Raw genomic sequence first — 26,963 nt, 5'->3', positions numbered from 1 at the left:
TAACTGCAAGCTCCACCTCTTCTCGTCTCATCGAACCACTCGACTTTCTGCTTCTCTTGACTTCGGACCACTTCCAGGCGAAAGGTGCAAGCCTGGGGAGCCGAGCGACGAGCTCAGCTGATGCAACCTTACTAGTCCCGCAGTACATTTCCCGGCACGCGGCGGCAGCTGCGGTGGTGGCGGCGGCATCGACCGAGGAAGGGGCGCGGGGTGCCGGACGGAGCACGCTAGACAAGAGTGACGGAGCCATGGGGGATGCTCCGAGCCCAGAAGAGAAGCTGCTCCTTATCACAAGGAACCTGCAGGTTGGGCCTTGTAATTGAAAACGCGTTGCTGGGGACTGGGGACCTGAGATTTAGAGATCCGGAGCCGCACTACTAAGTGTATGGGGCCAGGGCTCCACGCCAAGGCATCTGTGAGGCAGCCTTCAGTCCTCATTGTTGGTCGGTCACTCACTCACTCAGTCCATTATCTGGGTACCACAAAAATCACATGGGCTTAACATACCACCTACTATTATGTGCTAGGCGCTGGGGATGGGGATGTACCAAGGCCTTGCCCTTCCAGAGCTTGTCTGTAAGGAATGAGACGTTAAAAATGACCTGTAACCCATACAGTTAATTGTAACTAAAGAAAGTACTGGAAGTTACTATACATGGGACTTTGCAAGGAAATTAAGGTGGAGGGCTGGTCAGGGAAGGTTGAAGAAGTGTCCCCTAAACTGCGCCCTGAAAGCCCTGAAGGATGCGCATCCCTCTTCACTCCACAAAGTTCCTACTGTTTCCAGAAACAGCAGGAGTAGAAGTTAACCAGTGGAAGAATGGGGTGTGGGAGTACATTTCAGGTAGCAAGAACCCACATCAAGTCTCAGAGGAGGAAAAGAACACTGATTCAGAGAGAAGGCTGACTGGGCTGGAGTAGAGTGAGCAAATAATCAGCACTTGATAAGTATTTCTGTGTATCGTTCATACTGCTCATTCCATTGCCTCCTTCAGGCCCCTGACCATTGTCACCTCTATCTGGAAGACCTTTCCTGAACCACATGTTTTCATAACAAATTCCCTGCCACCAGAACTGTCTCCACCCCCTGCTCTGCCTTTTTTTTGTTGTTGTTTCTTCATAGAACTTGTCATCATACTTGGTACTTGTTTATTTGGGAGAGGTAGCAGGGGCCAGGTCATGAGAGCCTTTGTGGACCTGTTTAAAATTGGGGTTTTATTCTAAGAGCAATGATTAGGACACAGATTTTTTCTAGATACAATTCAGATACCATAAAATTCACCCTTTTAAAGTGTAAAATTCAGTGGGTTTTATCGTAGTTACAAGGTTGTGCAGTTATCACCATTGTCTAATTCCAGAATATTTTCATCACTCTCAAAAAACCTATATCCCTTAGCAATCCCTTTTCATTTCTCTCCTCCCCCCAGAACTAGGGAAACACTAATCTACTTTGTCTCTATGTGTTGTTTGCCTATTCTGGACATTTTGTATAAATGGAATCATACAAAATGTGGCCTTTGTGTTTGATGTCTTTCATTTAGCATATTTTCAAAGTTCAACCATGCTGTTATACCAATCAGAACCTCATTCCTTTTTAATGGCCGAATAATATTCCATTGTATGGATTAACTGTGTTTTGTTCATCCATTCACCAGTTGATGGACACTTGAGTTATTTCCTCTCATAAGTTGATCTTAACCAGAGATTCTTGCGTGCTTCCCCTTAGTCAGTTCCTTTGTTTCGTAGCCTTTCTCCATAAAGTGGTGCTGGTTAGGAATAGAGGATATACAAGACTAAGGGCAGTGACTCACTCAGATTTTAAAGGGTGAGTGATAGACCTTTCCTTAGGTGGTAAGAACCTCCAAGTGTCCAAATAGGGGCTCAGAGGATGCAGGATCAACCTCCGACCAGCTTGGAGCACAGAATTTTAACAAGTTCTTCTAATGTCCATGGATTTGTTCCCATGGGGTCCAACAGCCTCCCCAGTCGTCCTTGAAGAAACACTAAAATCTCTTTATCTGCAGCATACTGGACCATTAGGATTTTTCCAATATGTCTTAGGGCAAGTGGAAATTATTAAAGAATTTAATAATTAAATAGGTAAATGAGTTCATCAGATTTTGGATGTTAAAGATCTCTCTGGCTGCCTTTTGGAGCACGGATTGCGGAAAACAGGAGTAGATATGGGAGACCTGTAAGGAGGCTGCTACAGCAATCTTGGTGTGACCTGATGGTGGCCTAGACTAGGTTGATGGAATAGAGGAAGAGAGAAGCAGGAGGGTGTAAGAGCTCTTTCGGAGTAACTTGTGCACCTGAGTGAGTGATAGTAGCATGTACTGAACCAGGGGTGAAGCCGTAAGTGAAAGGGATGGCTGGGGAGTCAGGCAGAAAGGAGAGGGTGTGAGTTTAATTTTGAGCACACTGAGTTTAAATTAACTGGATTACTGACAGGTATGAGGGTAGACCCCCCCAAAATGGAATTTATTTATAAAAAATTGTGTATTCTTCCATGTTTAAACTTCAGTCACCTTCAGAGTGTTTTCCGTTTGATGCAACACACCTATTGAGACATTTTTTCCACTGCTCAAAACAGGGGGTTTTTTTTATTGTATTTTATTGATTATACTTCTTATTGTTCTGCTTGGTTGTTTTTTGCTTCTTTATGTTCCAAGTGATTGGTTTGATTCTCAGCTTCACCCACTCTACTGTTGTTTCCCTGTAAATTGTTCTTTATTTCAGGTAGTGTACCCTTCACTTCTGACTGGATCTTTTTTATGCTGTTGAGGTCCTAACTAATTCTTGAGCATCCTTATAATCAGTGTTTTGAACTCTGCATCTGATAGATTGCTAATCTCTATTTTGTTTAGTTCATTTTCTGGAGTTTTGACCTGTTATTCTCTTGGGCCATGTTTCTTTGTCTCCTCATTTTGGCAGCCTCCCTGTGTTTGTTTCTATGCTATTATTCCCTGTCTTGGTGGCATGGCCTGATGTTGCAGGTGTCCTGTAGGGTCCAGTGGCACAGCCTCCCTTATCACCCAAGCTGGGTTCTCGAAGTGTGCCCTTCATGTGGGCTGAGTACACCCTACTCTTGTAGTCCAGCCTTGGTTGCTGTTGGCAGGTCAGTGGGAGGGATTTACCCAGGCCCGTCAGCTGCAAGAACTGCCTGTGGCACTGACCACTAACCTCTGCCCTCTGTGGAGGATCAGCTGTGCAGGGACACGGTGATGATGCCCCAATGTGGTTTGTAGCTGTCCTCTGGGTGCACTGGCTCTGGGGTTTCTCAGGTGGTACAGGCCAAAGACAGCCCCCACCTGTGTTCTGCCCAGGGCTACCGTGCATGAACCACAAAACAATCTGCAGATGGTTGGTACTTGTGTGGAGCTTGGAGGTTCCCAGGCAAAGCCAAGTTGTGAACCTGAGCTGGCTGCTGCTAATGCTGTGCCTGGGGCCACTTACCAGAGGTTCAGGAGCTGGGAGCTCACTGAGGCTGACTGTTGCTTGTTTGATAGGATTTAGGAAGTTGTGAAATAAGAGCCAAGACTAGCCATTCATATGGAAAAGCAGCTTGGGTGGGCCTGTAAATCGGGTGGGGCGGAGTCTCTGGGGATCTCCAAGGTGGGTCAAACAGTGTTAGCCAGGTTGATGGAGTCTCAGATATGGCACCCACCTGCTGGCTCTGTGGCTTTGTTGGGGGGAGGGTTCAGAAAAGGAACAAGGGCTTCTGCCTGTCTTTCTCTCTGGGAGAAAGTTGTCTCCCAGCTCTCGTCTTGATGCCAAATACTTCAGTTCCTCCCCATGTGCCTCTGGTGCCTTTCAAGTTGCTGCCTCAGTGCTAGAGCTCAGAGGGTGTCTAAGCCTGTGAGGGTTCTTTAAGAGGAACTGCTTGGGACTCCAACAGTTACTTTCACCCTGATGGTTTTTGCAGCCAGAAGTTATGGGGGCTTCACTTCCTGGCACTGGAACACCCTGGGTTGGGGGGACCTGGTGTGGCACAGGACTCCTCACTCCTGAAGTATCCCTCCCGAGTTTTTATCTGCCACATGTGGATATGGGGCCAGCCCATTCAGCATCTCTGCGTCTGCACCCCTCCTACCAGTCTGGATGGATGTGGTTTCTTTAATTCTGTAGTTGTCAGACTTCCATTAACTCGATTTCTTTTTTTTTTTTAATAATTTCTTTATTTATTTTTAGAGAGAGGGGAAGGGAAGGAGAAAGAGAAAGAGAGAAACATCAATGTGTGGTTGCTTCTCATGCACCCCCTACTGGGGGCACAACTTGGGTCACAACCCAGGCATGTGCCCTGACTAGGAATCGAACCAGTGACCCTTTGATTTGCAGGCTGACGCTCAGTTCACAGAGCCACACCAGCCAGGGCTATCGATTTCTGATGGTTCTGAGTGGTGGTTAGTCTATAGTTTAGTTGTGATTTTGATGTGATTGTGCAAGGAGGCAAGCCGTGTTTACCTATGCCTCCATCTTGATCAGAACTTCCTCTACTTCTCAAAACAGTTTTTGAACTCTCGATTTTGTTGCCTTTTAGTGCTTCTGCCATTTTTGTTTCACCTCATCCACATCAGCAAAACATTTCCCTATGAGGACTTTTTTTATCTGGGGAAACAAAAAAAGTCACTCAGGGTGAGATCGAGTGAATAGGTAGGGGGAACATGGGGACCATGTTGTTTTTTGGTCAAAAACTGCTGAACATTCAGCATGGTGTGGGCAGGTGCACTCACTAGTAAATCACCCATCATGAAATGGGCAAATGCGTTGAAAGAGTCTTCAAAAAATTTTACGAGAGCTAAATGCAGCCTCTCACAACAATGCCAGCTGGTTTCCTAGAACACTTACCTAGGAGAAGCCTGTACTATAAGGGGCCCACCCTCCAGAAGATTATTCTGGTTTTTTTGGGGTGTGCCCCTTGGGACACAGTTCTACATATGGGTGTGAGCAGGAGATTTGGGAGCTCCTAGCTCTTAAGTAGTCATTGAAGCCATTGACGGGGATCAAGGAGAGTGTAGAGTAAGAAGAAGTAGGGATGCAAGAATTGCTGATATTTAATGATTAGGGAGAAGAACAGATGCAAAAGAAATCTGAGACCCAGCAGCCAGAGAAGTAGGAGGAAAGCTAACAGAATGAAAAAGGAAAAAAGAAGAAAGTGTTTCAGGAAGGGAGTAAAAACTCAGAAGTCTTCATTGAATTAGCAACATGGAGACCGTCTGTGACCTTAGCAAGAGCATTTTCAATGGTGTGATGCTGTATGGAATTCAAACTCAAATGGAAGACAAGGAAAAAGAGGTAACTATTCATGGCGACCTGAAAAAGAGGTAACTATTTCAAGAAGTTGGCTTTGAAAGGAAGGAGCGTGTGTTAGAGGTAGCTGGTCAGGAAGATGTGATTAGAGAAATACCCTGTTCCTCTAATATCTGTGTCATTTCACTGGAGTGGTTCAAGCAACAATGCCAACTTAGATTGGCTCTCACTCTGCACTGAGAGCATGGCTGGATGCCCCCTGCTGGCTCTGAGCCTGGCCCCCCAGTGACATGCGCCTTTGTTTTCCTTGTCACAGGGTAATGGATGAGCAAGGTGGGGCACTGGCATTAAACCAGCTCTTCTGCTTCCACAACAGGAGGTTCTGGGGGAAGAGAAGCTGAAGGAGATCCTGAAGGAGCGGGAACTTAAAGTTTACTGGGGAACAGCAACCACAGGCAAGCCACACGTGGCTTACTTCGTGCCTATGTCCAAGATCGCAGACTTCCTGAAAGCAGGATGCGAGGTAAGAAGTCATGTTTTAAACCAAGCAGTTGCCCTTGGGAAATGTCCAGAAGAGAGACTTAATAAAGGTAGGGCGGGGGGAGGATTTGGAGGTACTTGGACAAATTCACGTTCAGGTGGTCCCTTATCGCTTACATCCAGGTAACAATTCTGTTTGCGGACCTTCACGCATACCTGGATAACATGAAAGCCCCTTGGGAACTGCTGGAACTCCGAACCAGCTACTATGAGAATGTGATCAAGGCAATGCTAGAGAGCATTGGTGTGCCCTTGGAGAAGCTCAAGTTCATCAAAGGCACCGATTACCAGCTCAGCAAGTAAGTGCTTGATCCTCCACCCTCCCCATGGCTCCCATGCTCCTAGCTAATTACAGGCCTGTGGAGGCTGGGCATTCTTCAGTTTGGATTAGAAGCTGTTTGGCTCTACCTGTTAACCATTTAAAAATGTATACCCTTTGTCCTTTTAATTCATCCATCAAAAACATACTGGCTAGTAAATGCCTAGGTACTCACTCTCCTATTTGCTGGAGACATAAATGTAACCAAAACAGAGTCCGTGGCCCTTGCAGAGCTCACAGCATATGGGAGACTAGTGATGAGCAATTCAGCCTCCCTTCCCCCCTCCAGCCTCAGCAAACACTGATCAAAGAAATGTGAAAGAAAAATATTTCACTTGTTTTCCACCTTCCGAGCAGCTTTTATGGCTTCTCATCTTTGTCAGTTTTGTTCATGTTTGTAATGTTAGCATACATATAATTTTATGTCCTACTTTTTTTTAACTTGACAATTTTCACCACCACCACTGCCTTATGGCCTCCACATTTTTTTTCTTTTTCTTTTTTTTTAAGATTTTATTTATTTATTTTTAGAGGGGAAGGGAAGGAGAAAGAGAGAGAGAGAAACATCAATGTTCAGTGGCTGGGGGCCATGGCCTGCAACCCAGGCATGTACCCTGATTGGGAATCAAACCTGCGATACTTTGGTTCGCAGCCCATGCTCAATCTACTGAGCTACGCCAGCCAGGGCTTTTTTTTTTTTTAAATCTCTCAAATAAGCCATGTGTCACTCTACTAGTCACTTTCCCTAAGAACAACTTTTCCAGGTAAGCGTTGTTTTATCCTATTTCACAGGTAAGGAAATAAATTTTGACTTAAGTTCACACAGCCAGCAAGTAGAAGGGCCAGGATTCGAACTCATATCTCTCACTTACAAGTTAACGTCTCCTTTTACTTCACCTAACACAATATTCTTTACCATTCCCTGCTGTTGGACATGTAGAGTTTTAAATAAAGCATATAAACATCCTTGTGTTAACACATGTTTGAATCTACAGCCTCGGTAGAGTGCCTGAGATTTCACTCATTTTTACATTTATTCTACAGGGAGTCCTCTGTTCTTAGGGTGTTTAGGGTGCCCTCACTATATGGTGACGGGGGCTACAGAGCAGGCAGGGGGAAGAAAGTGCTTGGGAGGCGGGGTTTCCTGTGTAAACAGTGGCTGGAGATCGCTGTGGTGATACCAGGCAGAGGCCTAACAGAGGTGAGAGAGCAAGTCGAGCAAACATTTTGTTTGAGTTCTTAGTGTTATATGCCAGACAATGTTATCTGCAAACTCAGGCAAGGTTTTCCTTCTCCTAGAATAAAGGTGGGATACATAAAACTACCTTGCTACAAAGTCACTTGATTTTTTTCCTGTATATAAAAGTGACTTCAAAGGAAGATGGCTTTGTAAGGGCACGCTTTGATGCACACCTCTATTCCAAACACAGCAGTGATTGATAAAAATAAACCAAACCTCATAGCCAGGTTCAAAAACAAGCTGACCAGCTCTATGGTAAGAGGAAGGATTGAAATGCAAATTGGTGAATTGGGCAGAAGTTACAGGTCTGCGCGGGTCTTCTGGAAGGGGGCAGTGGGGACAAACCAGGCTTACTTACTGCTCCAATGCAGAGGGTAAAGTAGGGCTTTCCCCCTTTTCCACCCTCGTTCCTACCCCTCAAAGAAAGGACAGCTGGTATGTGGGGCACTTCTGGCCAACTGCCTGGGTCTTCGGAGACTTTTATCAAGAATTGAACCAGCCCTGACTGGTATGACTCAGTGGGTTGGGCATGATCCCGCAAACCAAAAGGTCACAGGCTTGATTCCAGGTCAGGTTACATACCTGCATCGCAGGCCCGGTCCCTAGTTGGGGGCATGCAAGAGGCAACCAACTGACTTCTCGTTTCTCTTCCTCTCTTTCTCCCTCCTCAGTCTTTTAAAAATAAAATGGTAATATTAAGTAAAAAAAAAATTGATAAAAGCCACTGGAAAATAGTTGAGTATTACCTACTAAGTTCAAGATGCAAATCCCCTATGTTCCAGCAATTCTACTCTTAGGCATGATATAAAGGAACTTGCACAGGATACACATATAAGACTGTTTACAACACATTGTTTAGAGGTGCAAATAGTATAAAACTGGAAAGAGACAGCAGTTGAGGATAGTGCTTACTGTGGAGGAGGAAAAAGTGGAATAGGGTTGTGGAGTGGTACACAGGAGGGTCGGGAGGGTGGAAAGAAGAGGCAAAGAGCAAGTGCAAGTGGCCCGTGGACGTGGGCAACAGTGTGGGGACTGACTGCGGGAGCAGGGCATGGGCTGGGCGGAGGGGGGCAAAGGGGGAAAATTTGGGACAGCTGTCACAGGATAAACAAACAAACCAAAGAAGTATCTAGGGTCTTTTTCCTAAACTAAGTGGTACACTATCCTTAAGACATGAAAGATAGATTGGGAAATTCTGATGTTCACTTAATAGACGTTCCAGAAGAAAATGGAGGGGAATGGCAGAAAAGCAGTATTTCAAGAGATAAGTAAAGAAAAAGATTAATTAAAGCCATCTTTAAAAAGGGAAGGCATAAAAATGGAATAGTATTTTGTGGGAGAGGATGGGTCGCTCACATTTCAGAGCTACGAGGCAGTGCTCTCCTGAAGTGCGTTAAGATCGGAAGAGTGAATTAATGAGCTTTAGGATTAAACTGAGGCCTGGGCCCATCCTCAGCTGTCCCCCTTCCTCTGCTCTTCAGAGAATACACCCTGGATGTGTACAGACTCTCCTCTGTGGTCACGCAGCACGACGCCAAGAAAGCGGGAGCGGAGGTGGTGAAGCAGGTGGAGCACCCTTTGCTGAGTGGTCTGCTGTACCCCGGACTCCAGGTACTTGCGAGGCATGGTGTTGCCCAGTGACCCTTTCTGTTCCGTTTCTAACTGCTGGTCAAAGCCTCTCTCTCAGCCCAGTTAAACTGGTGTGCTTGCTGCTCCTTTACCATGCTGTAGGCCGGGGGTGTCTCACTCATTTTCACTGGGGGCCACATCAGCCTCACGGTTGCCTACAAAGGGCCGAATGTAATGTTAGGACTGTATAAATGTAAGTACTCCCTAACAGTTAAGCGACAGCTCGGCGCTGCTGCTGGGTAGAAACAAGGTGCCGCCGGGCAGATAAAACAAGGTGGAGGGCCAGGTTCGGCCCTCGGGCCTTGTGTTTGCCACCCGTGCTGTAGGCCCTCTTCTCTGTCTCCCTCCTCCTCCCCGTGCCTCTGTTTCCTAGAAGAACCCTCTGACTCTTTCAACTGTAAGTCTCCCCTACCTGCCTGTTCTTTAAAACACTACTCATCCTGTAACCCTTCAAGTTGATCACAGCCCCTTCACTGAAAATTAATTTCAGCCCTGGATGGTGTGATTCAGTGGATTGAGTGCCAGCGCGGGAGCCACAAAGGGTCACGGGTTTGATTCCATCTGGGGCACGTGGCTGGGTTGCGGTCCTGGTCCCCAGTAGGGGGTGTACAAGAGGCAAGCATACTGATGTTTCTCTCCTTCTCTTTCTCCCTCCCTTCCCCCTCGAAAAATAAATAAATAAAAATCTTTTAAAAAAAAGAAAAAATTAATTTCAGAGCAGTGTGTGAAAAATAAATTTTAGGCATGATCCTATTTTCTGTTAAAACAAACACATCCTATTTTGAGTGTGTGCAGTGAGTAAGGAGAAAGATGGGAAAATACAAATCAGCTGTTAATACTGGTTACTTTAGGAAGGCAGGATGAAAACGTAGATAGACTTCACTTTTTCTTTGCGTATTTCTATAATGTTTGACATAAGGAAATCATTCTTCCCTTGTCACCGCCACGTGATCTTCCCAAAGGTTGAACCTGGAGACGTTCTAGATTTGCACTGTCCACTGTGGTAGCCTCTAGTCATAGCCATACGTGGATGTTAAATGTTTAGAGTTAAAAATTTAGTTCTTCAGTCACGTTGGCTGTATGTCAGTCGCTCGCGAGTCACGTGTGGCTAGTGGCCACAGCGCTGGGCGGCACAGATACAGAGCGTGCTCACTATCACAGGAGATCTATTGGACAGTGCTGTTCCTGCCCCTCCCTGCGTGCTCATCTTTCTCTAGCTCTCCTTCCTCTTCCCCCCAGCCAGTCAGACACTGAATTTTATCATTTCTACTTCTTTTTTTTTTTTGAAAAATCTTATTTATTTACTTTTAGAGAGAGGGCAAGGGAGTGAGAAAGAAGGAGAGAAATATGTGAGAGATACATCAGTTGGTTGCCTCCCACATACCCCCAACTGCACAACCCAGGCATGTGCCCTGACCGGGAATCGAACCAGTGACCTTTCCATTTTCAGGCCAGGGTGATGCGGATTCCAGCCAGCAGTGTCCACGGTGTTGTGGATGTGACAAACCAAATCACACAGACTGCAGAAGTCCTGTGGAGAAAAGGGACAGCATGGCCACTCTCTGAGTGAGAGAGTGCCCTGACTCTTGCCTCGACAGGCTTTTATTGCTTTTCTGGGAGCATTACCTCAAGGAAAGTCTTCATCGTTGTCAGGCAGTAACGATCAAACAATAGATAACATTCAAAGAACTATGAAGGTTTATTCCGAGTCAGGGTCAGTTTGCTAAAGGGCTATAAAACTTTGGGAAACAAACTCATGTCATGCTTGGACCCTTATCAGAAAATTGAGGACATTCTTAGCAAAGCAGGTTTTGCAGGATTTTATGCATTCTTTCTTAGGACTGATCGCCCCGGAGAACCACCCGTTCCTGCCTAAGGCTCACCACCTTTGGGCATCGTTTCAGGCTTAAGTCAGGCAGGGGAAGTAAGGCAGCCAAGAGATTAGGAGACTTCTTGCAGATAGAATGAGGACTCAGGCTATGTCAAAACCAAGGGGTGAGGGTCCATCACCCCCTTTTTCTAAAGCCCTCCAAGTCCTTCCCTGAGAGCCCCCTTTGTGACCATGCCTGTCTTAGGTCGTCCCTCCCTTGAGGAGTCTTACCCGTCATTGGCTAACCGGTCATCCACCTGGGGCTGAGCAGGGTGAAGTAAAAGGGGGCAGAGGCTGTGCCCCTGCTGGGACAATAAGCTTTGTCTCCTTAGTGGCTTATAGTCCCAAGGTCTCTTTACTCAGCCTTAGCCATGGGGGGTTACAGCTTCTGAAACCAGGCAGGGCAGTTCCCAACACCAGGGCTCAATCCACTGAGCCACACCAGCCAAGCTACCAATTCTACTTCTTAAAAATCTCTTAAATTCAGCCTTGCTCTGTGTCCCCACTGATCTGCTTTATCATTTTTTGTCACCCGGACTCTCACAGCAGCTTTCCAGGTACTTGCTCTGTCTCCAGCTCATAGGCCTCCACTCCAAGCTCTGCCCTCTCACTGGTGTGATCTTTCTACAGTGCAGGTCATGCTTCTCCCCTCCTTAAACCCACTCACCGGCTGGGGCAGTGCTAGGCACCCTAGCATGACATTCAGAGTCCTTACCTACTCTTCTGATGTCATCATCACTAACCACTTCCCACATCCCTTGGAAGTTGTGCTTTCGCAGACTGAATCACTCACAATTTCCCTAAACACTTCACACTTCTGTGCCGTCTCACATTCTGTTTCCGCTGCGTGGTGAAAACCACCTAGAGGTTCTTCTAAGCCAAGTTCAGCCCACGGTCTGATTCTAGGAAGCCTTCACCACCACCTGTCTGACCAGATACGATCAATCATTTCTTTCTTTGTGTTAGCACTGTTCTTGAACATCTAGGTTAGCCCTCAGCACACTGTATTGAAAGTATCTGTTTACACGTCTCTCTCCTCAACTGGGGAACTGGCTTCTTGAAGGCAGAGTCTGGATCTGATTCATCTCTGCATGCACAGGGCTGGCACCAGGCCTGGCACATAGTAAGTGACAGTGACTCTTTTGTTTATAAGTTTAGCCTTGCCTTTTTTCCTGAGCTCGCTCAGCACTTTTTTCTGCCACTTACTTAACACTTTTCATAGGCTGCAGTATTCAGGGAGCACCTGGGCTTGACTGTAGTTCGTCATCTATCTCTCTCCCCCGCTGGACTGCGAGCTTCCTGCGGGCGGAGACTCGTTGCACCCCCGGCCTCTGCGTGGAGCACTGCTCACTGAAGGCACTCAGCAGAGGTTGATGCGGCTCTTGAGGCCGACTCGGAGCCTGAATGCTGCTCAATTGCTTCGTCCCTCTACCTCCTGAAATGCGTAGTGATTTTCAGAAGTTCCCGATTGCTCTGATGCATGCAGAATACAGTAGGAGTTCATGCTCCCGTGTGTCTCTCCACAGGCCTTGGATGAAGAATATCTGAAAGTAGATGCGCAGTTTGGAGGCGTTGATCAGAGAAAGATTTTCACCTTTGCAGAGAAGGTTAGTATACTTTTTCCCATCTTTTCTCTTGAGCCTCAGAGATATGCATTTAAAAGTTACTGAAAATGCCGGTCCCACCACTCATAATCCTATTGTATGGTAAGTATTATTTTCCCTTCTTTTGCAGATGAGAAAACTAAGGATAGAAAGAGTAAGAAAGTTGTCCAGTGTATCAGTTAGTGGCCAAGCAGGAATTAGCACCCAGATCTGCGGACTGGAAAGCTGCCCCAGACCTGTCTGATACTCCTCTTTCCTGACAGCGCAGTGTCCGGGGAAGGGCGCCCGTGTTCCTTCCCCCAGGATTTGGCCCATTTGCTCTGGGTCTTACGTAAACCACTCGTTGCTCAGATGAGGTTTAGCAGGGTTTAAAGGAGGAAATTAGCACAAGCCCATAGTATTTTTTTTTTTCTGGGAGAGAACTTGAGTGAGTTGAAAAGAGCTTTTGAGAAGTGGTTGGTATTTTTGAAAATGTCTCAAAACCTCACCCTGGCAAGCGCGCAGAGAAAACACTGCTGGCGAAAATTCCTGGACAGTGGTTTGACAGCGCAACTTGAATTATGTATGAAAGAATATATCATTACCAATTTAAAGCAAAAGCCTGGAAATAAACTTACATCAAATGACAAAGAATTAGATCAAATGACAAAGAACTGGTTAAAAACATTATGATGAAGCCTTATAATGGAATATTATATAATATTTTTATGTGGTTTTTGGATACATTTAGTGAATGGGGAAATGTTTCCAATATAAACTTTTTTGATCAAGTATTCTTTGTTCCATTTCATCTCCTCTATTAACTTTTTAGTTCAACCGTCTTTTATTATTCTAGCAGAGATATGGCCCAGGTCTTATTTATGTGTGACTCAGATGCTCTAAGATTGGTTTTTATATTTTTTAAGGGGTATAAAAAGAAACCCCAAAATTTGCAAGAGAGACCATGTGTGTGGCCCACAAAGCTTCAAATATTTATTATTATCTTGCCCTTTAAGAAAAGTTTTGCTCACTTCCCCCTGCCCTGGAGGTGACGTGCATCTTTGTAGTTTAGCACAGTTTCAATTGGGTATTTTTACTGCTTCCCAACAATGCAAGGACGTACTATTTCACTCCATTTAATGCCTTCCTGCCCTTTGTGCTGTTGCAGTCATATATTCCACTGTCATATATATCTCAAATCCCAAAGACTATTATAATTGTGTTTAAACAATTTTCTTGTATACTTAACATTACTTACCCTTCCTGTTACTCTTGATTTCTTCCTGCAGTTCTGTGTTTCCTTGCTTCCATCTGGGATAGAGGGGAAATGTTCCTTCAGCCTAAAAAGCCTCCCTTAGTATTTTGTGTTTGTGATGCAGGTCTCTTGGTAAGGAGTGTTTTCTGCTTGCTTTTGTCTGAAAACATCTTTCCTTTGCTTTCAGTGGGTGTAAAACTCCAGGTTGGCAATTATTTTTCTTTTAGCACTTTGAAGAGTTGTCCCATTGCTTCTAGTTTCCATAGTTTTCATTGCAAAGTCACCTGTAAGTATTACTGTTTCTCCTTTGTAGATAATACATCTTCTCTCTGGCTGTTTTTAAGGCTATGTCTTTGTCTTGATTTTCAACAATTGACTGACATTTTTTACTGTATTTTTCTTTGTATTTATCCTATTTGGATTTTGCTGAGCTGCTTGAATCTATAGGTTGATGTTTTCATCAAATTTGGTTAATTGTCCTTTACTATTCCCTTAAATATTGCTTCTGTCCCATTCTCTCTTCTTCTGGGACCCTAATTATATATAGATTAGACCTCTTAATTGTGTCCCACATGTCTCTTGCATTCTGTTCTTTTTCCTTCATTGTTCCCTCTGTGTTTTAGCGTGGATATTCTCTTTTGACTTTTCTTCAAGTTTATGAATCCTGTCTTCCGTTGAATCCATTTCATATTGTATTGTGCCATTGTAGAACTTCCATTTGATTCTTTTTTGTAGATTCCTGTTCTCGGGTACAGTTCTCCGTCTTTTGTCCATCTTGTCCATCTTTTCCTCTGCTCCCTTTAACACACTGATCGTAATTATTTAGACACCCTGATCTGCTTATTCTAATATCTGGATGGTTTCTGGCTCTGCTTTTGTTGACTGTTTTAATGATCAGTCACCTTTTTCTGCTTTCCATTGCTAGTACTTATTTTTCCTTGTTATTGAATTTATTGGAGTGACACTGGTTAACAAAATCATACAGGTCTCAGGCGCACAATTCCACAACACATCATCTGTACACTGTATGGTGTGTTCACTACCCCAAGCCGAGTCAAGTCTCCTTCCATCACCATTTATCCCCCCTCCCCTGGTAATCCCCATCTAATACTTATTAATGTGTCAGAGTCATTGTAGATACGTTATAGAAGCTCTGGATTATGTTCGTACAGTTCTGTGTTTTCTGTAGACTGTTAAATTACTTACCCATCATTACATTACTTTCATACCTTGATCCTGTCAGGGGTTGGTTTTAGGCTTTGTTAGAATGGGTCTATTACAATTTTGCCCTTATTCTCACAATGTGGTTTTTACTCTTAGGCTGTGGCATTTTTGGAGTCTCATACCGAAACTCGAAGGTGTTCACGAAACGAAACCCCCTCTGCTTTGATTAGACCTAAATGTATACCTTTGTCTCCCCAGCACCGTTCAGCCTCTGAAATCCCTGCTCGGGTCCCCAGCCTCCCAGGCCTGCTCTCGGCTGGGCTCCCTGGGTCCTCCCCATATGCGCTCACAGCTATGAGTCAGTTGTGAAGTCAATGCGGAAGTTTGACTTAGATTTTTAGGCGGGGGTGGGGGAGTCCTTCTCTCTAGAACCGCACCCAAATCCTAGCCTCCCGAGAGCCCTAAACTTCACTCTCTGCCTCCGCTGTGCGGTCAGCCCGCTGCTTTCGGCCTCGTCTCTCTTTCTCAGCACCTGGCTTGGGGAAGTGTCCTCGAGGAGAAGGCCAGGGTAAAGGTGTGATCACCTTTGCTTTCCCTGCTCTCAAGACACGTAGCTGTATATCTGTTGCTGCCAGTACCTGCAGACAGTTATTTTACGTATTGCCAGATCTCACAGCTGTTCGTGGTGAGAGGGTCTTTCCAATGGCCTCACAACATAATACTAATAGAAAAGCTTTAGCGGGGAAAACAACTTTGTTTACATTATGATCACCATTGAAAGTTATATATTCAGTAGAAAAAAAAAAGATTAGAAGGAATATGTGGAACGGTTAAGTTGTCGGCCAACCTAACTGAGGAGGGATTTATAGTAATATCCGCTTGGTGTGTTTCTTTCTCGCCCCTCAGTATCTCCCTGCACTTGGCTACTCGAAGCGGATCCATCTGATGAATCCCATGGTTCCAGGATTAACTGGTAGCAAAATGAGTTCTTCAGAAGAGGTAGGTTGCCAGCTCTGACTTGAGTTTAGAATCTTCAGCAAGAGATAGATTAGGGACTCAAAAGAAGAGTAACTTATCTAACTAGAATTCCCAAAAATTTGAGCTATAAGTAATCATAAGTCATTCAGTTAATTCCAGGGATTCTTGAGTCCTGAGGGATCCAGAAGCAGGCCTGAGGATTTTCAGTTTTGCTGCTACTGATAAAAAGAGCAAGCAAAAGTAATTTCTCTATTCGTAGAACTATGGTAAAATTCAGCCATATTAATGAGAAGGCTGTGGTTGCATTTCACCAGCTAGCATCTTGATGCTTAGGGGGATGTTTCATGTAACTACTGTGACATATGTATGCTGTCTTTTAACACTTGAAAGTCCTGTTTAAGGAATGCACGCTTTTGTTCTGTTCACTCCGAGTACAGAATAGAGGACTTCGTAGAGCTCCAAACAGTGAAAGTTTGAGTTCAGAGTTCCCAAGCACGGCTTATCTTCGGAATCACTAGGAATTTTAAAAAGAAGTTGATTAGACCATGTCCTCAGGTTATGATAAAATGGTCCTGGGTAAACCACTCAGGAATCTGTATTTTCTTTCAAATCCTACTGGGTGATTCTGTTTAAAGTCACGTTTGGCACTCACCTGGATCTTGAAGTCTGACTTCTTGATCTTAAATCAGAGATTAATAAATATATGTATGGAAATTATTACTATTATTTTTAAAAGAATATATTCATCACTTTTTGTCTCAAATTAAAATGCTCCTTGTGCCAGTTATTTCTCTGACAAAGTATCATATTACTCATCCTATTTGGTGACATTCACCTTATCTTAATCCTGGAAATCAGCGCTAACAGCAGTTCCCAGATGTGAGTGCATCAGAATTACTCAGAGAGCTTTGTAAAAATGCAATACCTGGCCTGACACCAGGAGATTTTGATTCATGGGTTTTGGGTGGAGCCTAGTAATTTGTATTTTTTTTAAAGCACCCCAGGTGATTCATACGCAGGCATTTGTGGACCAGAGTTTGGTAACCACTGAACTCAAATGAACATGAGCTCACTGCTGGTGGCAGCGTTCATCCGTGTGCCCCCTTCAGTGCCTGGCATTTTTTTTGGTGGTTTAAGGAAATAATCCTAGAGAAAGAAAAGAAAAAAAAAACCTCTGCTGAGCTCTGCATGGTAGCATGATATGTAATGTGTAACAATTAGAACATAATCTGGCAGTTTATAAATTGTAGTATAAACTCTGCTGTCACTGGTTATTGGGAATATAATACACTAATTACATGAAGGCTGAGTAACCACTCAGAAATATTATGGCGTAGCCTTAAGTGAAAAATCACAGGACATTTACTTTCTAACTACAAATTTGTGATAATCCCATATGCCATAGACAAGGCCTTGGAAAACATAGAAAAATTAAAATTGTCTTATTTATTGGGTGGCAATATTATGAGTGGTCCTTCACTCTGATTAATTATGCTGTTGTTAAAGTTATTTAATGTTTAAATCTTTGTTTTAAAAAATTAAAATACAGAAAAAATAAAATGAAAAATAGTAATAAAATAGAAAAAGTAAAATTAAATTTAAAGGATAAATAAAAAGAAAAAATTAAAATACAGTCGACCCTTGAACACGCATGGGTTAGGGGCACTAACCTCCCCCACACACACACAGCGGGAAATCTGGACGTAGGTTTTGATTCCCCGGACACTTAGCCACTGATGGTGTCCTGTTCACCAGGAGCCTTACCAGTAACATGAACAGTCTATTAACACATATTCTGTGTTATGTGCACTATATATTGCGTGCTTAGAATAAAATAAGGTGAAAAAAGAAAACGTTATTAAGAAAATAAGGAAGAGAAAGTATATGTACAGGACTGTATGTATTGAAAAAAACATCACATGTAAGGGAGGGACCCAGTCAGTTCAAACCTGTGCTGTCCAAGGATCAGCTGTACACAGTTGAGTTGAGCACATTCTCATTTTCAACCACAAGAGGTCCTCTTCCCCTCCTTGGCTTCCAGGAGTCCAAGATCGACCTCCTTGACTCGAAGGAGGATGTGAAGAAAAAGCTGAAGAAGGCCTTCTGCGAGCCCGGGAACGTGGAGAACAACGGGGTGCTGTCCTTCATCAAGCACGTCCTCTTCCCGCTCAAGTCGGGTAAGACACGCCCTGCTTTCCTCTCAGAGGCCGGGCGGAATCGCAGAGCCCGCAGTGCGAGTATTTGCGGTCACACCCCGTACCACACGTGCGACTGTCACCGTCTTCCTCCGGGGTGACTTTCCCGACTCTCTGCTCTGAACTCGCACATACTGCCGTGCAACTGGAGTGGGGACACCTTCAACTGTGATCGTGTTGTCACCGGGTTAGGTTCTGGGTGGGGTGGCAGGGTGGGCGCAGGTAGAAGTAGAGGGAAAAAAATAAATGTAAGACACGATCCTGGCCCCTTGAGTTTGGGTGCTAGCTGGGTGTACCACATGGCCACACATCCAATTTAAGAAACAATAAAACCATATAATAAAGTTGAAAATACATATATGGTGGAGACAACAGGTACACATATATTTGGGCTGGGAATGCCGGCTCTGCCATTAGCAGTGAGTTTGTTGGTGTGAATCCTTCTCATTACAGAGTTCGTGATCCTTCGAGACGAAAAATGGGGTGGAAATAAAACCTACACAGCCTACTTGGACCTGGAAAAGGACTTTGCTGATGAGGTAACACCCGAGGAAGCATAATCCCCCTTGAACTCGTCCCAGCACACCTCCATCTTGTCCCGGCCGGGGTTCTGCTCGTGGGCCACAGGGCTTCTGCCCTGCTGCTCTCTGGGGATGTTGTAATGGGTAAGGTGAGGGTTCCAATGGTTCGCAGATCAGAGGGGCAAATGGCACAAAGCGAATCATTCTCCAAAGTACTTAACCTGAAATGAAGGACCAAACCCCACCCAAAATGAAACATTTCAAGGATGGGTACAAAATCAGGTTTTGGAAAAGAGACACAAAAAAGGACAAAATAGAGAGGCCTGGCCAGGCAGCTCGGTTATTTGGAGCATCGTCCCAGGCACCGGAAGGTTATGGGTTTGATTCCCAGTCAGGGCACATACCGAGGCTGTGGGTTCGATCCCCAGCATACAGGAGCCAACCAGTAGATATTTGTATCTTTCCCAATGTCTCCCCCTCTTCCCTTCCTCTCTAAAATCAGTAAAAACATACGCTCAGGTGAGGATTAAAAAAAAAACTTTAAATAAAACGTAAATGAAAGGGACAGAACAGAGGATACTATTCATTTCAGCAGTCTAGCAAGACTTACCTGGTGGCCATGCGTTAGGCACCGAGTTAGGGACTGGCAGCACCCAGAGGACCGTGTCCTCATGAGGCTCCTAACGCAGTAGGAGAAGCCGACACACAAACAGGTATTTCCTGTCTTACCGCACAGTGAGGATACGTACGTGGTCTAGACGTGACATGGGAGGAAGTGATTAACCGGCTGTCTGGGGAGCCTTGCAGAGGAGACGGCACCCTCTGTTTCACCTGAGCAGGAGTTTGTGAGGCATCTGTGAGGGAATGAACCGTGCCGCAGGTCAGCAGGGTGAAACAGCGTGGTGTGCAGGGAACCCGAAGTGGCTGGGTCTGACTCTGCAAGGTGAGGGGGGGCACTGTGGGATATGCAGGCAGGGCCAGATCATACGGGGAAGACTTCATAATAGTGTGTCTGCGGAATGAAATGGGGAGCTTGGACCGACTCTGAATTTGAGTCGAGTCAGCCATGTGATAGGGCTGTCAGAGATGCTAACGAAGTCTTGGCCCCGAAGTCTCATCAGAAATGTGGGTCCTAGAACCAGGGAGTTCGTAGCTCACTGCGTTCTCCATTGTGCTGCATCCATGCGGGGTTGTGCGTGGCGCCCTGGACTTCGATTGTTTGAGGGTTGTCTGGCAGTCTAGGGAGTGTCGGTGGCGAGAGAGGAGCTGCCACTGCAGGCCACAGACTCAACACCATGTCACAGAAGCACAGGTGAAAGAACTGGGCGTGTTTATCTGAGAAGCAAGCGTGGGTTCAGTCACCCCTGAACACGTGAAGGACCCTCATGGGAGCAGGGTTTGGTCTCCTCCTGGGGCACCAGAGGGCCCAACCCAGACCGCGGCTGGGGGCCACAGGGAGGCGTGCTTAGGTTCAGCCTCAGGAAGAACTTTCTAGTGACCACAGTTATGAGGGCATCGACAGGGCTGCGCCACCTGACCCCGTGTTCCCCACCACTGAAGCGTCAGACCAGAGGACCACAGGAGACAACGTCATGTGAGGTTTGGGGCACCAAAAGACACAGTGACCGCTGAGGTCTGTGGGCCCTGGGGGCTCACTTTTGGGGTATTTGAAAGTGGTTACTCTGGAAACTTCTCACTGCAGCTACAGCCTGAGGGAGGCCACAGAACCTGCCCTCTGCTCCCCAATGCTGTGAACGGTCCACTGTGGGAACAATGGGAAGAAAGCGAAGAAATGCTTTTGAATGAAGGGCTTGGAGCAACAATAACCGCGGGCACTTTCTGTGCTGGTGGACGTGTTCTGCCTGCCCTGACTCACCGCCACTACTGGTCACATTTGCCCGCAGATCCTTTCCTGTGGCCGGTCAACTGAGTAACTGAAGCTTAGTTTATATTTAAATATCCCCATGGAGCTAGTGGCTGCCATATTGGACAGTGCAGGTCTAAAGCTTTTGTGTTGTTAAAAATTCAACATTTGCAAGGAAATGCAGGAGTAGCCCCAGAAACAAGAAATGTGGGTGTTGTATTACAGGTATTTGCACCTAAGGGGTAGCCCCTCAGGTCATTGCAGGCCGGATTTGGAATATAAAAGCGAACTACATCCCAGTTCATTGAAATTGAATTAGGAGCTTCCCCCCCACGTGCCAGCACTACTCACCATTTTCACCCACATTATGTGATTTAATCCTCACTTTGACTCTCTGAGATAAAGACATTATTTCCATTTTTCAAGAAAAGAACGTAACACTTGGCGGGTGCCTGGTTGGGGGTCAGCCCGCTGGGACTCGAACCCCACAGCTCTTGTTCCCTCTCCTCCCTCGGCTCCCCTTCGGGCCCTTCGCCCTGCCACTGCCTGTGTGGACGTTTCTCTGCCTGTAATGACGTCTGCTTTACGCCAGCACCCTACGCGTACATGGGGGGCCAGACGATTTTGGCTCGTAAAAAAGAGTAGCCTCTAAAACCTTTCAAATTGGTATCAAATTCAGAGTTAAAAGACCTGGGTCCTGAACAGGTCAGGTGGCCTTTCTGAACCAGTGGCCCTCTCTGCCAGCCTCACAGGGCGGTGCTGACCAGGCTGGGGAACACCCTGCAGCCCGGGCGCCCGAGGTTCTTCGTAGCTTCGGGTGTCCTGTGTCCCGTCCCAGTGCCTTATCTCACCAGGCTTCGTACGCTTTTTCAGGTTGTACACCCTGGAGACCTCAAGAACTCTGTTGAAGTCTCCCTGAACAAGTTGCTGGATCCCATCCGGGACAAGTTTAATACCCCGGCCCTGAAGAAACTGTCCAGCGCTGCCTACCCAGATCCTTCGAAGCAGAGTAAGGCCAGTGGGGGAGGAGCGGGGCTGGGCGGGGGGGCGTGTGACATCATAGGAATGTCTTTAGTGGGCCTCCGAGAAAGGTCTGTCCTGTCCCGAGGGCCCAAGGAGCCAGGGGGTTGGGAGTGCGGGAATGTTGACTCCCGGAATGAAACTTGTGCCCTCCCGATTCTGGTTTGGCGGGTGCTGTGCGGTGGGCACGTCCTCCTGCACCAGCACACCTGGAGGTGCTGGTGGAAGACGTGCTTGTGGTTCCTCTCGAAAATCCTCCCCGGGTACGGGGACCAGCTGGGCCCGACCGTGAGAGCGACAGGCTGCTCAGGGCACTCATCTCTAGATTCACTCAGTCCCCTCCCACGGGTCTCTGACTGGCCCTTACTGGCCGTCCACCCCGCCCTGAAAAGACTCGGCAGCAAGTACGTGTGGAATGCAGGAATGGGAACACCTGAAGGTGGCAGGGCTATTGCCGTCCCCTCCCTTCCCCTCCAGCCTGGCAACTGAGGGAAAGAGTAGATGAAAATCTGGTGCGCCCCTTCTCAAAGGTTGCCGGCCCCGTTTTAAAGAGGGTATAGCTCAGAAGTAGCAGTAAGGTAAATTTTAATTGATCAGTAAAAGTCCAAGCCTCTAAAATAGAGGCCAGGATTCCTATGGTCCCTAAAATTTAATATTATTGATGGTCCTATTCAGGTCCTCAGCTGCTTTCACGATGAAATCCTACATGACTAATATATAATTCTGTAAATCTTCCCAGTCAAGTTCAGTAAGGAGGAGGGATTGGGTGATAGGCAGGTAGGCAGGTAGGTAGACAGGTGAAGGACAGTGTAATCAGGGGTGGAGTCTGGGGATTCCACATGAAGCCTGCCAGTGTCCTCATTTGGTGGCATCAGCAGTTGGCGTCTCATGGGGAAGGTGGGCAGTTCTGACCCCTTGGGGTTCTTCTCGTTCCCAGAGTCCGTTGCCAGAGGCCCTGCCAAGAATTCAGAGCCAGAGGAGGTCATCCCATCCCGGCTGGATATCCGTGTGGGGAGAGTCATTAGTGTGGACAAGGTACTTGTTGTCACCACATCCCAGAGAGGCAGGTAGGGGTCAAGTTTGTCTGTTTCCATCTGGAGGAAACCTGGCCTGGGATGGGAAGTAACATCCCTGAGGTTATGTTGCAAGTCAGAACCCAGGCGTCTAATTCCAGGCCTCGGGCTTTTCCCTTTGCTGTCTCTGGGCCTTAGGCAACCAAACGGAGTCAGGAACTCAGAGTGGGGGGCGGATGTTAGTTGGAGGGAACTTGTTTGTTTGTTAAAGCCGGTCTGGTGGGCTCACCTGGCCTCTACCAGCTTGCCTGGACTAGCTGCAGGCCTTCTCTTGGGTCTGCCGCTTTACCTCGAGGACCCCCCACCCCAGTACGCACGCACAGAAAATGGCAAAGGGAGAGGACTGTTTCTCAGGGACAGAAGCCTATGCACCCAGTGGCCGGGACCATTGTTGTGGGTTTTGTCTCTCTCTCTCTCTCTCTTTTTTTTTTTAAAGATTGTATTTATTTATTTTTAGAGAGAGGGGAAGCTGGGGAGAAAGAGAGGGAGAGAAACATCAGTGTGTGGTTGCCTCCTTCATGCCCCCAACTGGAGACCTGTCTCGCAACCCAGGCACGTGTCCCGACTGGGAATCAAACCTGCAGCCCCTCCGTCTGCGGGACAGTGTCCGACCCACTGAGCCACACCAGTCAGGGCGCTGTGGGCTTTTTCTGCTCGCAGCTTTGACTGGCTTTTCACCAGGTAGACCCAGCCGCCACAGCGACTTTGAGAGCTGCTGGTGCTTTCAGGTGGTGACACCAGCCGTTGTCCGTTGCCATCTGTCTCGCATCCAGAACTGATCTGGTGCAGCTGTGGTCGTCATGGTAACCCCCAGATAGCCCGGGCCATTACTTCTCTCTTATCAGAGATTACCTCCACTCTTGCACTAGTAATTAGGCTCATTGTACCTAAATCCCACCTCTCGACTGAGAGTAGAATGTACCTTCAAGACCCAGTCTCCTGGGCGCTGAGACGTGGAAAGTGAGTTCTAGAGGGTCCCTCGGGGGCTTCTCTAGGGAGCAGATGTCCCTCCCTTTCCGGAGTCAGAGGGTTCACCTGGTGCCATGATCTATCCCATTATGACACTCTCTGGGTCTGACGTCTCTTGCTGGCAGCACCCAGATGCAGACAGCCTGTATGTGGAGAAGATCGACGTGGGGGAAGCTGAGCCACGGACTGTGGTGAGCGGCCTGGTGCAGTTTGTGCCCAAGGAGGAGCTGCAGGATAGGCTGGTGGTGGTGCTGTGCAACCTGAAACCCCAGAAGATGAGAGGGATCGAGTCCCAAGGCATGCTCCTGTGTGCTTCTATGTGAGTGAGGACTTGGGGAGGGGCACAGGGCCAGGAAGGCCAAAAGAGTGGCGAACTGGCCCATGCGATGGCCCTCCCCACGCCAGGTGGAAGCCCTGAGAACACTGGCCAAAAGATAGTGCATGACGGAATTATTTATCGTACAAGTACTCGGGATGAAGCGCTTTGCCCACAGTTGAAACAGATTAAAACAGAAAGGGAACGTTCAAAGCAGTGGGTATGTGCCCACCTCTCACCACTAACAAGAGGGGGAGCCAGGATTCAAACCCACTTCTCATGGGATGTTAAGGCGTTGCTCTCGCTGCTGTCACACTCCCTCCCTTGAGAGCCCAGATTGTGGTTTCTCCTGACACAGGATTTCAGTGTAGCCCTGGTTAACCCCACGCTGCTGAAAAGCAGGCGTGCAGTACAGCGGGGGGGGCCTCCATCCCAGCAGGGCCTCCGTGGCAGCTGGAAGCCATCCATAGCCTCACTCTTTCCTTGTCCTGTGTGCCCTCCCAGAGAAGGGGTCAGCCGCAAAGTGGAGCCTTTGGACCCTCCAGCGGGCTCTGCTCCGGGTGAGCGCGTGTTTGTGAAGGGCTATGATAAGGGCCAACCAGACGAAGAGCTCAAGCCCAAGAAGAAAATCTTTGAGAAGTTGCAGGTAAAAAGCTGTGGTGGTTCTCCTCTTCTCTGGGCTGCCTGGATTGTGTCCGTTACTTGAATCCAGACCTGCCTTTTCCCCAGCCCGGCCTTTCGGTGGCTAAGCCTCTCTTCCTCCTCCATCCTGGACCTCGCTGAATGAGGCGCCTGAGGGGCATGGGGGCCCTGGCCTGTACTGAGGACTGACAGGCTGCTCGAGGCACTGCCTGAGGGACTTCAGACAGTTCATTTGATCTCAAGTCTGTGATTGATGATCCCCATTTTATCTGGCAGGACACCTGCCAGGACCACACAGGGTCACCAGAAGTGGGGGAGCCGGGATCAAAGCCCTCCCAGGGTCCCTGTCCCCCGCCTTGATCTTGGAGCACTCATCCTCTCCTGTCCCTCTGGGGCATGGAGTCACACACGGCCTGCCCCCGCGGCCCCTGAATCCATGCACTCCACAAATACCGGGTCTCTGCTATACCTCAGACATGGTTCTGGGCGTTCGGGCTACATCAGTGACTAAAGCAGCAAAAACTCACTCTCCTCGTGGAACTAACACTACCTGTGTGACTTTTTCTAGTTAATAACTCGTTTCTGCTATTAGAGGTTTTCAGGAGGGCACTTTGAGCGAGTTCTCCCTCTCCGTGCTCCTGCGTGTGCCAGATGGCTTCGTCCCCCGCCTCCTCTCCTGGTTTTCTAGGGTGGTTTTGAGTCCTTTTTTTTCTGGCTGTGTGAAATAAATTTCCAATGTAGATATGTGTAAGATATAGGAGAAATTGAAGAAATAAAATATCCATAGTCCCACACCACCTAGAAATACTGAAAAAATGTCATTAGTATTTTCTTCTGGGTTTCCATACATAGAAATATTTATAGTTTGAGTCATACCATATTGTTTTTAAACCTTATGCCTGCAAAACTTGCCTATTTTTTTAAACAAAAATCTCAGGGGGAATCTCAGTGTGCAGTTCTGTGTCACAGTGATCACACTTAAGCCAATTGTTCGCCCTCACTGGACACTGCGGCCGCTCTCAGTTTTTCGCCGTGTTTTCTTAAATTAGGCCCCTATGATGAATTCTGTGCTGTTGATTTGGCCCTGACTCCTGGTGACCCTGTGAGTGAGTGACGTCCACACTGTCCCGTCCCCGGCAGCCCTGCTCAGCTCCTGTAGGCTCAGGCCCTCGGCTTCCTTTACGGAGTCAGTGCAGCTTGTATTTGGGCTCGTCCCTCTGCCTTTATTTTTCCCAGCACGACTGTCTTTTGCAAGGACCCCTGCCTTCTCACAATGTGCCCGAAGTAGGACAGCTTTAGTTTTGTCCTTTTGCCTCCAGCGATGTTTTGGGTTTACCTGAGTCAAAAGATGCAAAACATTTTTTTTAACGGACTGAAAACAAAAGAAAAGATGTGAAGGTGGAAGCCTTTGGGAAACTGCCCTTGAGGAGTGAGTCGGTATGCACGGTGGTGGTGCAGACAGTCTCTGTTTTCTTGCGGCCCGGCGCCATCACTGGAATCACTTTTTTTTGTTTCTCACCCAGGCTGACTTTAAAGTCTCTGAGGAGTGCATTGCGCAGTGGAAGCAAACCAACTTCATGACCAAGCTGGGGTACATCTCCTGTAAATCGCTGAAAGGGGGCAACATCAGCTAGCTAACCCGGCACCCTCTGCCCCTCTCCCGTCATCCTGAGTCATCTGCTGTCTCCTTGGTTTGCTCCGTCTGTCTACCCATCTCCCAGGACACTGAAGCAAGAAGTTGGGGGCTTTATTAGGTGCAGAACTTGGTAAGAGGCAGCACAGTCTCCCCAGAATCCAGGACCATCCCGGGCTGGCTGCAGTGGGGGCCGACCTCCCAGGCAGTGGTGAGGGCTGGGCGGCAGCAGCGGGGAGTCCAGCTCTTCTTCCCTTGGCAGCTGACCTGAGAAACCTGGTTTTAATATAACGCACAGAAAAAAGTGTATGCCACAGTTCTTCTAATTGGAAAAATGCTGGTTTTCTGGTTTTCCCGGTTATCCCAGCAGCTGTGCCTCTGCCTGGGACCTGGTGCCTCCACTGGGTTAATTACAGCTTCTCCCCAACAGGAAATTACGGGATTTAAGAAGGGAAGGGAAGGGAAAACAAGAGAACCCAGTGGTCTACCACGTGGGTGGCAGCATTCGCCAGTGCCTGCCAGCCCTGAGGCTTGGCTTTGGAGGCAGGGTCTGCCCCAGGGCTCCTGGAGTTTCCCTTGATTCCGCCAGGCTGGGACAGTCCCTAAACCAGCTGTGTGGTTAACATCAGGAGTAGGGTGGACTGTACGGCCTGGTTCATTCTTCGTAAGAGGCTGGGTACTTCTCCGTAAGGCCTCTCAATCAGTATCACTAACCATCAGTGTCACGAACTCAAATAAAATGTCTGAAAAGGTGTGTCTGGATGAGGCTTGTCTGTGAACTGGACCATCTCAGGAGAGGGGAACCCGTGTGTGCAGCAGCTGCTGAGCCCGTCACCCAGCCCGGGGCTGCTTGTACCTTGTCCTTTCCACCCCGCGGTGGGTGGGGTGAGGGACGATGGGTA

The 26,963-nt window shown here is 47.3% G+C and overlaps 1 protein-coding gene across 1 annotated transcript; it reads left to right on the top strand.

The window, feature by feature from the left end:
- Positions 1–79: 79 nt before the first annotated feature.
- Positions 80–26,815, top strand: YARS1 (tyrosyl-tRNA synthetase 1). The gene is made up of 13 exons (XM_045860015.1): positions 80–305; positions 5,627–5,773; positions 5,914–6,089; positions 8,831–8,960; positions 12,375–12,455; positions 15,757–15,849; positions 17,870–18,005; positions 18,477–18,562; positions 21,282–21,417; positions 22,366–22,463; positions 23,596–23,789; positions 24,291–24,432; positions 25,952–26,815. Exons 1-13 carry the CDS (start codon positions 249–251, stop codon positions 26,060–26,062), a joined length of 1,587 nt encoding a protein of 528 aa, XP_045715971.1. The 5' UTR covers positions 80–248; the 3' UTR covers positions 26,063–26,815.
- The last annotated feature ends 148 nt before the right edge of the window (positions 26,816–26,963 follow it).

Source organism: Phyllostomus hastatus, unplaced genomic scaffold (assembly GCF_019186645.2).
Source record: "Phyllostomus hastatus isolate PE091 unplaced genomic scaffold, TTU_PhHast_1.1 phas_scaffold_182, whole genome shotgun sequence".
Lineage (NCBI taxonomy): Eukaryota > Metazoa > Chordata > Mammalia > Chiroptera > Phyllostomidae > Phyllostomus > Phyllostomus hastatus.
This window is presented reverse-complemented; position numbering and strand designations above follow the sequence as displayed.

Excerpts from the sequence above, each read along its gene's own strand:
- YARS1 (XM_045860015.1), top strand. The coding sequence starts at position 249 with ATGGGGGATGCTCCGAGCCCAGAAGAGAAGCTGCTCCTTATCACAAGG. Across the intron at positions 12,456-15,756 it reads TTTTCACCTTTGCAGAGAAG|TATCTCCCTGCACTTGGCTA; the intron begins GTTAGTATACTT and ends CTCGCCCCTCAG. Across the intron at positions 15,850-17,869 it reads AAATGAGTTCTTCAGAAGAG|GAGTCCAAGATCGACCTCCT; the intron begins GTAGGTTGCCAG and ends CTTGGCTTCCAG.